Source organism: Carya illinoinensis, chromosome 12, assembly GCF_018687715.1.
Source record: "Carya illinoinensis cultivar Pawnee chromosome 12, C.illinoinensisPawnee_v1, whole genome shotgun sequence".
Taxonomy (NCBI): Eukaryota; Viridiplantae; Streptophyta; class Magnoliopsida; order Fagales; family Juglandaceae; genus Carya; species Carya illinoinensis.
The window spans coordinates 12,422,660-12,439,262 of record NC_056763.1 but is presented as its reverse complement, the minus strand read 5'-3'; the positions used below and the strand labels follow the sequence as shown (position 1 = coordinate 12,439,262).

General features: G+C 33.4%; 1 protein-coding gene across 1 annotated transcript; it reads left to right on the top strand.

Moving 5' to 3' along the window:
• The first annotated feature begins 7,221 nt into the window (after positions 1-7,221).
• Positions 7,222-15,714, top strand: LOC122289964 (microtubule-associated protein RP/EB family member 1A-like). Its single transcript, XM_043097427.1, has 9 exons — positions 7,222-7,348; positions 7,516-7,641; positions 10,048-10,116; positions 10,206-10,292; positions 11,243-11,349; positions 11,473-11,615; positions 11,718-11,794; positions 14,651-14,764; positions 15,373-15,714. Exons 2-9 carry the CDS (start codon positions 7,534-7,536, stop codon positions 15,517-15,519), a joined length of 852 nt encoding a protein of 283 aa, XP_042953361.1. The 5' UTR covers positions 7,222-7,348; positions 7,516-7,533; the 3' UTR covers positions 15,520-15,714.
• The last annotated feature ends 889 nt before the right edge of the window (positions 15,715-16,603 follow it).

Below are 16,603 nucleotides of genomic sequence, written 5' to 3'. Positions count from 1 at the left end.
AAAGAATGAAGGACTAAAAGGAAATGAATGTTTTAATGTATGAAACTACGTAATGGCCATGACTGATAAACAAATGATGGTACCAAAGGACTGGGCAGATTGTAATGCCAAGTAAATAGTATTGGCGGTGCACCCAGTGCTGCACCCTGACGGAAAAGGATTCCTAACCCACGGCCATGGGCTGAATCAAGTCCAAAAGACTGCTAACCCTAACACAAAGGGCGTAACAGTGTGTACCGGCCAAATGAAAGTGAAAGATAAAAGTAAAGGTATGCATGAAAATATGATGTAATGTATGCATGAAAGTATGATGTAAATGTATGCATGAACGTATGATTTAAACGTATGCATGAAAGTATGATTTAAACGTATGCATGAAAGTATGATTTAAACGTATGCATGAAAGTATGATGTAAATGTATACATGAAAGTGTGATGTAAATGTATGCATGAAAGTATGATTTAAACGTATGCATGAAAGTATGAAGTAAGTGTGTGCATGAAAGCATGACTAAACTTTTAAATGTTTATGCATGAAAGTACGGTTTAAATGTTTATGTATGCATGTTTTCAAAAGAAAAGAATAGATGATTAGTACGTTAATAGTATGGTGTAATGATTACTAAGTATTAGACTCACTTTGTGTTTATGTTTTAAACGTCCAAGTAATGACGAAAAGGCTGGGGAGCAAGGCATTATTACAGAGGGAGAGGCAGACGTTTAGTGTCTTCCCTGTTGGTTCGACCTTACATGAATGATGGGTTATATTTATGATTGTTTATGTTTTTATGTTGGGATGAGTCCTTTGTCAGGACATTTTGTCGGGACATTTTGTCGGGTTTGACTTTAAGCCATGTATCTTTTGATATGGTGTAACCGTTATGGTGGAGTGAGGGCAAACCCTTATACATTGACTTAGTACCTTCTTGTATGTATGGTAGAGATAGAGTCCCTTCCTAAGTTGAATAGTTATGTTTTTATGAACGTATGATGGACTTTGAAAGCCTTTTATGGATGAATGTTTGAATTGAATATCTATCAAGTATCCCCTTATTTAAATTAGAAATTAGAGTACCCGTGTATCATGTTCATGCTGATCGCATATTACTAGAAAAAAATGAGAAGTGAGAGAAAGAAAAGAAAGAAAGAATGATAGGTATGTACGTAGCGATTCCACTCTTCCCAGGGCAGTGTTGTTACATATATATATATATATATATATATATCATTCAAGTGCTCTAACCTTGACTAGTATTACATTTGAAGGAAACTATGGGTTGTAAAAGCTCCCTATAACACCTACTGTGAGAAAGTGACCTGAGACTTGGGTATTCTTTTTCCTAAACGTATATCGAAAGTCATTTTGTTACTGCATTGGCTTCCCTTAACTCAATTTGCAATCTCTTTGGTTCCCTAAAATACCCTAGTTGCATCTAGCATATTTTCGAAGAAAACAAAAGAAGAGAAAAAAATATTTTCTCAATATTGCTTATTCTTTTGGTCAATCCATGCCATTGCTAAAGCAATACTCCTTGGTCACCACTCTGTGACTAGACTCTGGGCCACATGGCTCTAACATTGAAATTACCATTCACTCTAAAAATAGCGAAATTAACTTTGTACCATAAAATCTTAAATAATCCTATGAAACTAGCATTGCACTTCAGTTTGCGGATTTCAACTGTGACGCCCCCAAATTTCCGTTTGGGATCGGACGGACATTTGAAGCGTCGAGACATGCAACACAAGGTTACCTGCCCCCGTTCATGACATATAAGATGCAATATTCCTAAAATGCATCTAACATTATGCAATATTCGCAGCGGATAATTTTTTTCTTTTCTTTAGCAATACTATGCACCAAATTGAAAATATTCCAAATGCTTAAAACATACTTGATATATAAAGACCCATTGAACAACTAAGATCATAACACTAGACCAAAATGATTATGATCCAAAGGGTACTGGAGATGCAACTCCATCGTACAAGTAGTAATTTACGTTAACTACTATATTAACATTGACGTTGCATCGTCATTCAGTCGACTGTGTCTAGTTGGTCAGCTCCTGATTCTCCTTCAGGTCCTGTAACAAGATCTACCATTCGGGGGGAATGGTAGTTGGGACTACCACAGTGAGATTTGATTACAAATCTCAGCAAGTTAACAAAAAACTTCCACACAGGCTAATGATGCATGGATGACAGTAAAAGCATAAATGCATAATCAAATTCATAAGTAATTAAAGCATAACTTAGCGTACAACATAGCATAATTGACATAACTTAAATTGAAAAATGAACTGAACTTGATTTAACATGAACTTGATCTGAAACTTGACTTAGCATGAACTTGCTCTGAAATTTGAATTAACATGAAAAATACATACTCCACAGTTGTTGTGGCCCCATGTATTCTACGTGTAAATACATACTCCACAGTTGTTGTGGCCCCATGTATTCTACACAAACTTGACTTAACATTAAAAATACATACTCCACAGTTGTTGTGGCCCCATGTATTCTACACAAACTTGACTTAACATGAAAAATACATACTCCACAGTTGTTGTGGCCCTATGTATTCTACACAAACTTGACTTAACATTAAAAATACATACTCCACAGTTGTTGTGGCCCCATGTATTCTACGTGTAAATACATACTCCACAGTTGTTGTGGCCCCATGTATTCCACACATCACTATGCAGTTAAATACATACTCCACAGTTGTTGTGGCCCCATGTATTCTACATAAACTTGACTTAACATAAAAAATACATACTCCACAGTTGTTGTGGCCCCATGTATTCTATGTGTAAATACATATTCCACAGTTGTTGTGACCCCATGTATTCTACACATCATTATGCACTCAAGATGAAATGTGACTGGAATACGAAAGGACTGAAGTCCTGACGTAACATAACGTGACTTGAACATAACTTAGAATACATGACCAACTTGAGATAGAAACATTTCGTAACATGACATAACATATAATAGACAACATATTTAACATGACATACTTGCAACAGTGAATATTACATGACTTGACTTACATGTAATAGATGACATACTTAGCATGACGTACTTGTAATGTACAGTAATACATAACAGAATATATTATATAACAGATAAAAATTGATGACAGAATAAATTCTGTATAATAGACAATTACATGATAACTTGACATGGCACGACACATATGATAACATACATACATACACTGTAGTTCTTTTACTTAGCATACATACATAGTAGACTGCTAGTAAGTTAAAAACTAACTTACCTCGATCTTCGCGTTTCTTATAAAACTTCAAGTGCGATCACGAGGAACTGTAATTAGTGATTCTAAAAGTTAGAACTAAATCACTAATAATTTGAAATATGGAAAATACTAACTTAAAGAGTAAAATTTTCATTTTACTCTCTACATGTGGGAAAATGACCGTTTTACCCATAACTTAAGGATTTTGCATACTAACTCCAAAAGTTTCCAAAATTTACATTCCTCATGTAAATTTTGTCCTAAACTTAAATATCAACTCAGAAAAATTTAAAACAAAACACAACTATGAAGAACACATTATGGTTGAAACATCCATAGGCCATTTCCCTTTATTTTTTGTTGCAATTCCTTCCAACTTCAAAACTCATGCTTAAACCAAAATTTTGCAACAAACATCTTCCAATCCTAAGTTCAAAACCATACTTAAAACATCCATTTAGAAAAAGCTAATAATCAACACCAAACTTTTTTGTAAAAAAAATTCAAGCACTTGAATCACAAGTTTTGACCTTAAATCAAAACATCTCCAAGAATTTCAAAAATCAAATCTTACTTCTAACATATTCATAATATCATCCTAACATCAACCATGCTTTAAATTATCAAACTAAAGTCACCAAAATCACAAAATAACATTTGGAGTTTTTGGTTTTACACTTAGTCCAAAAACAGAAACTTTTTCCTCAACTAGTTTTGATAAATCTCTTGATCTATGACTTATAAATATATGATCTTCAAACCAAACCATCACATGGTTTAAAAAGATGTCCTAAAACATATATAAGTTTCTAATTCAAGATCACATGGTTAGAAATTAATCAAAACATAAATTTAGCCAAGAATATCCACACTTTGGCTTATCTGAATATCTCTTTGCATAAAATTTCATATCTTTGAAACTAACATCAAATATCTTCAAAATAATAATATAACATGTATATAAGATGTTTAGGATCCTCCAATAAAATTATCAAAGTCATTAGAATAGGTTTAGACCACCAAAGAGTTAAACTTTCTCAAAACAGAAACTGTTTTTCCTCTTCCAGTTTCTAAGTTTCTAAATCTAAGAAAATCTTTCATCAAAACCTTTAATCATGCAAAAATCCTCAACCAATAGTCATATATACATGTTAACAATACTCCATAAAAATTTCGGACCAATATCTATCCATTAGCTTGGTCAAAAACTCCAAACTATAATATACTCTCCAGATTCACGCCCAGAATGACCTTTCTATGGTTAAAAATACTTTTGACCGACCAAATGACCATGGAATGATACGAAAAATACATCTACGGAAACTAGACTCAAAGAGGAACAACTTATATGAAGGAGACTTTATGATAAAACACTTACAAAAGCTTCGAAATGGGTGTGCAAAAGAACTCCTAAAAGCTGTCCGAGAGAGAGTGTTTGGTATTCTTTCAATGGAAAGCATAAATGAAGATAATTTCGTGGGGAGGGATGGCTGGAGATATTTGTGGATAAGATATGGAAGAGATGAGGCTGGAGTGAGAGTTAAGTGTAGGACTCTCTTACCCGAAGTGAGAGTTAAGTGTAGGACTCTCTTACCGGAGTGAGAGTGGAGTGTAGGACTCTCTTACCTAATAATATCTACAAAAATCAACTCAAGATATTTTTACCCAATAATATTCATGAAAATTATCTCAAGATATTTCTTTTTATCCAATAATATCTACAGTTTAAAACAGACGTTTTGACCGAAAATATGAAAAAATGTTATTGCGCCATAAGACTTTAAATAACCCTCCGAGTCTAATGGCACAAACCATAATACATTTTGTCACTTCTAACTATCTCCAATAATCAAAAACACACTTCTGATACCATAGTAAATAAAAACACTAACTATGTAGTTAGACAAAAAACCTATATGATTAATGGATTCGTGAAAACTTATGGGGTTTTCACGAGGTTCTTAAAGTTAATAGAAATTTCACAATTAAATTTCTAACGGGCTGTTACATCAACTCCTAAGTATTGAGAGAATTGAAACACGTTTTTGAATAGTTGTTGTCCAGAAAATGAAAATCATTTTATTGTAGTGTAAAATCTTAAATATTCATATGAGACTAATGGCGCAAACCGTTTCTCATTCTCATACTCGTAGGTATCTCAAATAAATAAAATTTTGTTTCTGACACCTAAGTAGGTAAGAAACTGATTATGCTGACAGATTAAAGTGTACATAATTGCTCAATTCATGAGACCTTTTAGAGGTTTTCACAACGTTCTTAAAGTCTAAATTAATTCATCCATTGAATTTCTGGCGGGCTATTATAATTATACATAATGACTATGAAATCTCCTCACCTCAGAAGGATGAAGCAGATCTTCAAATTTTTTTCATTGTAATGAGAGATATGTGAGACTATGAGAGACTGTAAAATCCTCATCATAGTGGATTTTTCTCCAAACAATTTGTGGATGTTGGCTTTACGTTGAACTACGTAAATTCATGTCTCTCTATTTATATTTTATGTATTTATTTATTATTTATTCTCATAGATATATGTACGAGCATCATATGAATGCCCAAACCACCATTATAGGTTTTTTGACAATATAAAAGATGCTCAAGTCAGATGCGGGTCAAGAATGACTCTTTTTTCCCTTTTTGGCATGTTGTACAACCCAAGAAATTTGGCCCAAAAGGTTCCTAACTTTTTGTTCCTTGCCGGATTACAACTTAGATTTGTTATTTTCCTCAAATAAAAAGATGGGTTTTGGTTGTGTTTTTAAATTTTTTTATTTTTATTTTTTTTTATGTTCAATACTTCTGTGTAATTGTTTACGAAAAATCTGTGAAATAGTGGGGGACTCAAGGTATCTACGTCCATTCTTTAGAAAATATAAATAAATGTAGAACGTATATGAAAATAGATACTTATTAATAATAGATCCTATTATTTTTCAAATAGAGTCCAAGTGGCTTATATACTAGAGAATTATATCTGCAGTGAATTGCAGATATAGTCAAAATTCACAAGTTTTGAGTTTTTAAAGATGTCGCGGATCTCGCTAGATATATTATGTATGTATGGCTGCTTTTCTTGTTGGGTTTTGAAATTTAAAAAATGGGAGAGGTGTAGTTAGAGACATATCATGAAACGTTTATTATTTAATATGTTATTTAAGATACGTCTCATTATAAAGTTCTTTTCATTCTAAAATTTTAAATCACTCCAATTTATAAATTTATAATTTTACAAAAATTAGATCAAAATTTTCTCAGGTTTAGACATCATTATCTCAAATTAGAGAAAAATATACACATTAGGTGTGTTCCACATTATTATTACTTATTTAATATTATTCAAAGTATTTATACGAACAATAATAATTATTATATATTTAGTTTTATATATCTTTTCCTCTCGCAATTGAAGTCATCAAAATTTCATATGGTGAAAATAATAATTAAGAAAAAAGCAAAATTGGGAAACAATTTTTCTCTTTAATGAAATGAATACAATAAATGGATTGAGAAGTGCTACAACTATAAAAAATTTTATAAAAATAAATTTATCAAGAGTTACTTTATAATAAGATATTTTTATTACAATATAAATAATTTTTTATGATGTAATTTATTACGTCAAATGTGTTTGTTTGGACAGTGAGATGTGATGAGAATTTTATGAATAGTAATAAAATAATTTATGAATATTAATAAAATAATTTACATTAAGTATTTTTTGAGTTTTGAAAAAAAAAGGAGAAAAAGTTAAATAAAAAAATATTATATAATTAAAATATTATTATAATATTAATTTTTTAAAGATTTGAAAAAATTTAATTATTTCTTATTTTTTATTTAAAATTTTAAAAAAATTAAAATGATTAATTTGATAATTTTATATTTAAATTATGTTTAAAAAGGTGACGAGATACGGAGAGATTGAGAATTTTTTATTTATGAATTTGATTTTATGAAATTTGATTCGGCATTCAGAGTTGCCGTCCTTCAACAGTGACAGCCAGCCGGCCAGGGCTTAAAATCTTCTGTCCATCACCATTCATTCGTCTTTAAGGTAACCGAAAACAGATTACAAACGTTTTGAAAGCCCTCTAATGCTCTAAAGATTCCGCTTTAAATGCACCTAATCCTCCCCTTTCTTCGTAACATTTACTTCATTTCTCACTCTCGCATCTCTCTCTCTCTCTCTCTCTGTCTCTGCACCCGTCTGTTTGTCTCAAGTTTTTGAAGGCATTTTCAATGGCGACAAATATTGGAATGATGGACAGCGCGTACTTTGTGGGGAGGAGTGAGATATTGACTTGGATTAATGATAGGCTTCAGCTCAATCTCTCTCGTATTGAAGAGGTACGCTATTCCCATTTATTTGTTCGTTCATCCCCATTTCTTGATTTGTGAGTCGGAATATTTTTCCCAAGGATTTCTTTGGATACTAATGGTCAACATTTTCCCGTTCTTGAATTTGGGTTTCTTTCGGTGGTGGAATCTAAGAGGAAAAAAGAAACTGTTGATGTTACAGACTCGAAAGTTATACTTCTCGAATTTGGGTGTTATTCTGTCTTACTATTTTGTTGACAAAGATGTTGCTTGGTTGCATTTTGATGACCAATATGGACTTCTTGCGAGACATGTGATTGCTAGTGTAAATATTAATGTCTTATACTCTACATATCGAGTATCACCCTGAATTTTGTCTCTCTTGTTTTTACCTCGAGTGAAGTTGAAATATGTGTACCAAATTACTGGTAACCTTCTATATGTATTTTAATTGGTTTAATTGATTTGGATACCAGACATTCCCGATTTGTTATTTTGATCTCCCTAATATTGGAAAGTTGATTACAATGTGCCCATTTCACAATTGAGTTTTATTAATGGTAGATGCGGCCACATCATAAAATGTAGAATGTGAGCTACATTGGTGTGGGCGCAAGTGTTAAAGCAAGGTAAAGTGACGATTTGGGGAAAATGTCGTCTGCAATTGGCAATTTTGGTTAAAGTACTAGGCACATTTAAGCGTAATCGTGCCCTAGAGTCTTGGCACAAAGGCAAAGCGCAAAGTTTAGCCGCAATCACTTAAAAAAATATATATAAAATACAATAAAAAATTTCAAATTGATAGTAATATATTTAGTATATTAACTCAATTTGTTATCTGCAACATGACAACCAAGTGATAAACTAACTAAATGAAATTGAAAAATAGCATTCTATATATTTCTCTTGTGCTTTACTAAAAACAACCATGAGAGGGATGGAGGGATGTACCAGGCGTCCAAGTGACTGCTCAAGTTTCCGTTAGGGTGCTGCCTTGTGGTCTAGAGAGGAGAAAGAGCACAGCATACCATACGGCATTCATTTGTATTTGTACCACAAACAAATGGTGCAAATAATATTAATAGTAAAAACTGACATTTTATATTTTCCTTTTTTTTTTTCCCAAAAAAATTACAAAAGCTTGCTTTTTGTGGTTTAAGCTCACTAAGAGAGGTGCCAAAGAAGGTGATCGAGGCATTCTTCTGTAAATGTGCTTTGCTTACCAACATTGGCAATTGTGACATGTTATTATCTGCTCAATCTATATTAAATTTCGCTTTGCCTTGTTGAAATGTGAAGTTTACACTTTCATGAGCTACCATGGCGTAGACCGAGTTTGATCTGACCGGGCCTTAACCAGCTTACGTTCTAGGCTAATTGGCTTTAATAACATGGATAGGCAAACAGTTTTTCGCTTTGGCTTGGATGGTTTATGGCTATCCCTATTTTGAGCTTATCAATTTTAGTGTTTGCTCTAGTTTAGCACTGAAAAATCGAGTTAGCTAGGCTTGTTGCTTTTGGGCAAAGCTATTTTCCTCTTAAATAATGATTTCTGTGGTTTGTCTACAACTTCTCATGACTTTTTCAAAGCAGTACATATTTTCAATTGCTTTCTTTGAGAAAAATCAGATGACAATATGTTGATTCAGCCTTAGGCCTTTTACTAGTTAGTTCTGGTAAAGCCCCCAGATGGCATGTTTTTCTGGTACAAGGTCATCTACAACGCGACCTAAATATGTTAAGGTGTTCTCCTCGCCTTGTGAGTTTTTGAAATTGGTCTAATTGTTATGCACACTTATCAATTGCAATGACTTCTATCCATAATATGACCTCTGATACAATACATAAATCCACTAGCTATATAAGATGGCCATTTATATTTATTGGCTCTTTGGTACTACTATAACTTGAGCAGTTATGCTTGTGTTTACTGGAGAGATTGAGCTAAAGGTCTATGGGGCTATGACTAAACCTTTGCTTTCATTGTTAAGTAATTTAAGGAGACATGATAGTCATATAAAGGCAGAGAGCAGAAAATTGTATACCATGGTGTTATTTGCTTTAAAGGAAAAATGAAAACTTTGATGCAAACTTACAGCATATCCCAAAAATTACTCTGCAGGTTATGGTCATGCCAAATATAATATTGGTTTTTGAGGAACCACATCCATAAGTATTGATTTATTTGGTATTGGAAGTTAGCATATTCATGACACAATAACGTGCTAGCATTCAAGCCATTTAAAATTTTATGCTTCTGTTCAGATTTGAATAAAAGAAGACTCTTTTAGCAGCTATGAGGGTTGTTCTCGTTGCATGCGTGCTGTAGTATGCAAGTCACATCATGACTCTATCATATTAAACTTTTCCCTAAGCAAATAGTGAATTAATTTCTTCTGTAATTTTTTTTTTTTCTATGTAATTTCTTCTATCAAGGCTGCATCTGGTGCTGTCCAATGTCAGATGATTGATTTGACGTATCCTGGAGTTGTTCCAATGCACAAGGTAACAAACTGCCTCTCCCCACCCTTTTTTTTGTCCTTTTTCATTATTATTGGGGTTAACATTTTTTTTTTTTTTTGGCTATCTTGTAGGTGAATTTTGATGCAAAAACAGAATATGATATGATCCAAAATTACAAGGTTCTGCAGGAAGCATTCAACAAGTTGAAAATCGATAAGGTGATTTCATCCAACTGGTAATATTTTTTTTTAGTGCTTCATGCATGAATTTTGTTTCTATTTTTATCTTTACCAACTTCATTATATTGAGGTTGTAAGTTTTTATTATCTCATTCTTTTGAGTTGTTCATTTCCTCATTTCTACCAGACCTTTCTGACTTTTATTAAGTTTGAATTGCATTCCTGTCTGAATTTCAGGAGCAGGTTGGTTTGGGCTTAGTAGTCTAGTCCAAGGAAGGGATATGTGAAGGGAAGAAACTTGAGGGAGATCATTGTTCTAGTAGATAAACAAGAAAAGAACTTGTATAGTTTATAATTTTGTGTTGGTAGCCTCATGGCTTGAATTTTAGGATTATCATTCCTCTAGTTGGAGGGCCAGTGGAATGACTCAACTAGTTTAGAAACTAAACCCATGAAATTGTTTCTGGATTTCTTGGGTTGCAACTTTTGTGGCAGAATTTCCTACAACCGTTTGAGTTTGGTCCTAGGATTTGCCTTTCTTAAATTCAACATAAGATGTGCAAATAAATACTTATTTTTGGAGTAATGTCTAAATACCAACTGGTCTAGTGTCTACAGTTATAACAGAGTGAGATCGATAAAGTTTCAATTTCCAGAAATGGAAAAAGTAGGAAGTTCTTTATCTGTTGGTAACAGGGCCCTTAAAACCCAGAAACCTCTTTGTTTTATAAATGAGACTAGTGTGATGTAAAGGACTTATGGGTTTATTCTACTTAATGAAGGAGAAGGCAGAAAATTTTTTCTTATGGTGCAAGTATTCATTTCAATAATGAAATAGGTTACTTGATAATCAGCATAAAGGATGAACTGCAAGGATTAATTACTGTGTTTTCATAGCAACTTAATTAATTGGGAAGCCGAATTAGCAGAAGATACTGCCCAAACCAAGAAGTTACATTTGCATTAACTGCAAGTTTTCTGCATGGCAGCATATTGAAGTCAACAGGCTAGTTAAAGGACGACCTTTGGACAACTTGGAGTTCCTACAATGGCTTAAGCGTTACTGTGATTCTGTGAATGGCGGCATCATGAACGAGTATGCCGGTTTATTTTTAGTGACATATTACCCTTCTCTGTTTTAACAAATTCAAATGTTGCTGAATGTAATCTTAGTTTCTTTATGTTTCCCTTAAATTGAACATGTTCTGTTTTCTTGTAGGAATTATAATCCTGTTGATCGTAGGATTAAGGGTGTGAAAGATCGGAATCCTAAGGGATCTCAGAAGATTCCAAAATCTCTGCAAACAAACAATATGCACAACCCTGTTTCTGGTGACACAGTTGGTCTTGATAGGGCCTCCGGTGAGCTTGTTTCACTCCCCTGCTCTCTCTACCAGTCTGTATGTTAGCCCAACACATTTTTTTTTCATCCTTCCCTTTATTGCTTTTTGCTTGTTGGAATAGGCTTCAGGCAAGGGAAGACATATGCAGCAGCAGGTGGAACTAATTCTTCAAGGGAGGTTCAGGCTTTGTCCGAGGAGGTATTGGCATTAGGTCCACATACAGCTTTTTCCTTGTTTAAATAAAATATGTGCCCAGTCCATGCAAGACCCTTTTCCTATTAGGCATAGGATACACATCATTCTTAACATATTGCAAATATTCCAAATTCTACAAATCAAAGCCTTGGCAACCTTTATTAATAAGCTTTAACAACATACTTTGTCATTACGACTGATAAAAATGAAACTTAATCGTTAATCCAAAAACTCACATGAAACATAAACTCTAAATTTTATTAACACTAACTAAAAGCTTCTTCAAGGTATAGAGGATCCAACACTATATTTCGTGGATTCTAACCTCAACCATATCTAGGTATTTGAGTTATAAGTACCAAAAAAAAAAAAAAAAAAAAAAAAGAAAAGAAAAGATTTGAAACTGAGTAGATAAATATATCATAAACAGTAAACCTTGCACGCAACATAAAACATTTTTCTTTGAAACTTTTGGCTTGCCAGCACATAATCATACCCTGTGTCATAGTTGGAGATTAAAAGGATCCTGACTTCATTCCTGTGACCATAATTGAAGTTGCTTTTAAGGTATGACAGCACTTGTTAAACAACGGTGCAGTCAAGTGGGTTAACACCACCGTTGATAATTGATTGATGGGTTATCTGTGCCTTTTGCTCTGGTACCATCAAATCATCATATCACTCAAATATTTATAAAAATTAATACATTAATCATTATCTTTTTTTCGTTTCATTCTTTCTTTTCTCATAGCTTTTGTAACATTTGTATATTTATATCATTAATATAAAAGAAGAACTCAGCATAAAACTTGCAAACATAAAAAGGGGCTTCTGAAGAGAAGGCTATAGCATGCACACAACTCAAATCATTTTATAGAAAATTGTTGATTGAGAATTTGGAATCAAAAAGGCATGATTTATATCTACTTACTTCAATCCTTGGCTTCAAAAGCTCAATCAACTTCACTGAACCTGCCAATCATATTTATAAACAATCAATCTCTTAATACTATATTACGTCATTTGGCCTTTCTAAACACCAGTACCGACACAAAGGGCAGGTCTGGTCTCTCTCTCTCTCTCTCTCTAAACTTTCAAAATGCTTGTTTTATAAGTTAAAACAACTTAACAAGAAGTAATCAAGCATAAAATCATGCAACCTAAGTTGTAAACATGTTTTCTACACAAAAACCCTAATTTACTCTTAGTGCTATATTACGTCATTTGGCCTTTCTAAACACCAGTACCGACACAAGGGCAGGTCTGGTCTCTCTCTCTCTCTCTCTCTCTCTCTCTCTCTCTCTGAACTTTCAAAATGCTATTTTTATAAGTTAAAGTGCTATTTTTATAAGTTAAAACAACTTAACAAGAACCTAAGTTGTAATATAACCCTAATTTAATAATGATAACACTAGCAACATATGGACGGATTATAAAATTTTAGTTATATCAAAATTTTAGATCTGTCTTAACTCACAATTAGGCATGCACACTTTGAATCACCGTTCAAATGTCCATGCACCATAAAATTAGACTAATATGAAATAACCATGCTATTCAAAGGATAAATGAGTCTAACCTATTGCTGGCAGATTTATAGAAGGTCAAACACCACTCTTAAGCATTCTTCTTCATCTTTTGCTATTTATTCTAAATCATTAACTCTGCAATAACTTACTTAAATAGCACAATAGGTGAATCAAGGCTCTAATCTTGATCAGAATCTTTGGAAAAACACCAAGGGTGGCTGGGTATTGAGTTCTTGATGAATTTAGTATGAAAGATTTGATCTTGCACTGATTTCATGGCAAAAACCATTCAAGAAAGATGTAGAAATATATTAGATGATTATAAGATATCTAAACGTGAGCCTTGATGAAAATAATTGAGAAAAATTATAGAAACTTCACCTAAATGAGCAAAGGCCTTATGTTTACATGTTTACCAGAGGGAGGAAAGAAAAGAAAAGGGGTGGGGGGGGGGGGGGGGGGGGGGGGGGGGGGGTAAGCTCCCAAAGTTATAATTGGGATTTTCTTGGGCTACAGCTTATCCAAAAAGGATTTCTTTCTTTTTGTTTTTTTTCTTTTCGTTCTTTTTTTTTTTTTGCCATCCTTTGACTATTCCTATTAGAACCTGGATTGGGTCTTGTCGCACATTATTCTAGGCAACAAGATTATAAATAAAGGTGTCCTAAAATCTAGGTTTATCCCTAAATAATAGTTGGCAACAAAATGGCATGTCTGCCCTAGTAGGAATTGATTGACTGTACAATAAACTTTTAAATGGCTTCCAACTTTCAAGGAAATATTTAGCAGAATGGGAAAAGATGCTCTTAATTCTAGGCTTTCTCCTTGAAAATTAGAGGTAGCAAAATTGGTTGTTCAAGAGAATCCTTATGCAACCAGGAATCCTAACACTTATTTAAAGCTCATTTAATAGAACTACAGTAATAATAATAATATGAAGTTAACATATTACCCTTTAATCAAGTCTCGGCTGTGACAGTCCATGACTTTAGCTGTTTCAATGGCTGATGAGGAGATCATCCTCACTCTATTATTTAATGGAGGATACCTACTTCAGACAGGACAAAGGTACGAGGATGACCCATTGTTATATTGTTTTCACTTTAAAATCTTTCTGGATTAATCATCACATTTGTTCTAGACATGGTTCTATCTCAGATTCATCATTCACTCTGGTTGAAACAGTTTGTCTGCTAGAGTTCAGTATTGTATTTCATTGCTTTCTGTTACTGCTGCATAAAAATTGAAAAAGAAAAAGTAATGTTTCGGCCAGAAGAGCTTCCAATATCGAGTCTGATTACTCAAAGGTATGTTGTTATATATTTTCATACAGATTGCCGCTCTCAAGCTCTCTATGAATCTTCTGGAAAAGGAAAAAGATTTTTACTATGGAAAATTAAGGGATATAGAAATTCTCTGTCAGACTCCTGAACTGGAGAATATTCCAGTAAGATTTTCTTGAGATCTTTGATTTTACTCATTATGGTTTTACAATTTGTTCAATGTATATGCACATTTCTCCCTTTTTAAAGATTAATGGCATATATAATATATGTAATCAAGATTGTAAGTTTGCCATTCTGCATATTTCTTATGCTAGTTCTGTATATCTTGTTCTATTTTCTTTATTAATCCGTCTCTTATTTGACTCTCCCAGTATAGGTAAGGATGACAAAGGAATCTAGGTCCACCACCGAAATGTTCCAAAGAAAAATTATTTTCTGGCCTGGAGTTTTGAATAATTTTCTAGAAGTTTCTTTTATAACTTAATGTAGATTTAGAGCTAGTTGTTATGAAGCTTCTATGGGGTTGAGATCCAAAATAATCCGAGTTCCTCTCATTTTCTTGTCATTCCTGTACGTACAAGAATTAAAAGGTTTCTACTGTGTTTTTGTCTATGTTTTCAGATATGGGTGCATTTATATTTTTAAACTGCTTCCATTCTTCGTTTAACCCTTATGTTTTATCCAAATAGGTGAGAAATAATTGTTTTCATGACTCAGACCAAACATAATTAGACATGGTTATATTGTGTTTTACTTCAATTTTTGGCAGATGTCTGTAGCTATTAAGAAGATACTGTATGCTGCTGACGCGAAGGAATCTGCACTTGCTCAAGCCGAGGATTTCCTATCACAGTTTACAACTGCTGAAGCTGAAGCTGGAGCTGGAGCTGGAGCTGGAGCAGAAAATGATGTCTGAGTGTTTTTTTTTTTCTTTTTTAACTGAAAAGGAGGCTAGGCCTGTAAAGTAAAACACTTTGCTGGGTCTTCTGGCTAGATAGCCCATTAATGCCTTCCTTTGTCATGAGATGCTTCGGATCCTTTTATGTCTACCTGTATTGTCTGAACATTGAACCTTCTTTATGTCTTCTAGTTGTATTTTCTAGACAGATAAGCGCCAATTGCCAAAAAAAAAAACTAATCTAATATCATTAACCAAAATGACTGGAATTTACAAATAGGAAGCTAAATCAAAATTTCAAAGGGGTATTCCATACTATTCATTAGTATAGAATACTTCTTACTCATGCGAATTACTTTTACTATTGAGATATTGATTTTTCAAGAAATCCTTCAAAACGGATGCGGTGAATGTGGATTATTTACACCACTCAAGGGCTTATTTATGTCTTATTTACACAATGCCGCTGTCACACATCGAAGTAGAAGCAGTTCGAGATGGGAAATTGAAGAAGTCAGGGTTGTGTCGTCTGATGAGGAAGCCGTGTTTGGGCTGGGCTTGCTGAGTCGCTGACAGTGCGACGAGTAGAAGTTGTTACTAATGCAGTCCAATTGTAATGGGTTTTAGTATGTTGTCTAGTTATTTTAGTAGGATAAGTCTGGTTTTCCTTGTGTTAGTCCAATAAACCCAATATCTGAGTCTATTATTTACTTTGTTGTGTAGTGATTGTCTAGAAGGTAATATTTCGTTATGTTGTAGAATGTCAATCCCATAAAAGGTACAGCATGTACAAAAAGGAAATTATGCAAAATTTGAATGAAATCAATTATTCTCTTTTCCTTATCTTCCTCTTCAGGTCCTCACTCTTAAAGTGAGCTATCCATTTCCAATTTCAACAATCCTACAAGCTACTTCATCAACAATATCCTGTCTATTACATATCTTTCACAGAACTTTATTAAAAAAAGTGAGCTCAATACAAAAGTGTTACAATTTTGGTATCAGAGATGGATCCCTAGTGTCCAGTCATAGCGGAAGGAACCAATCTCAATAAGCTCCAAGATGGTCTCATAGCCTTGAAGAAGTCCACGGATTCCCAGCT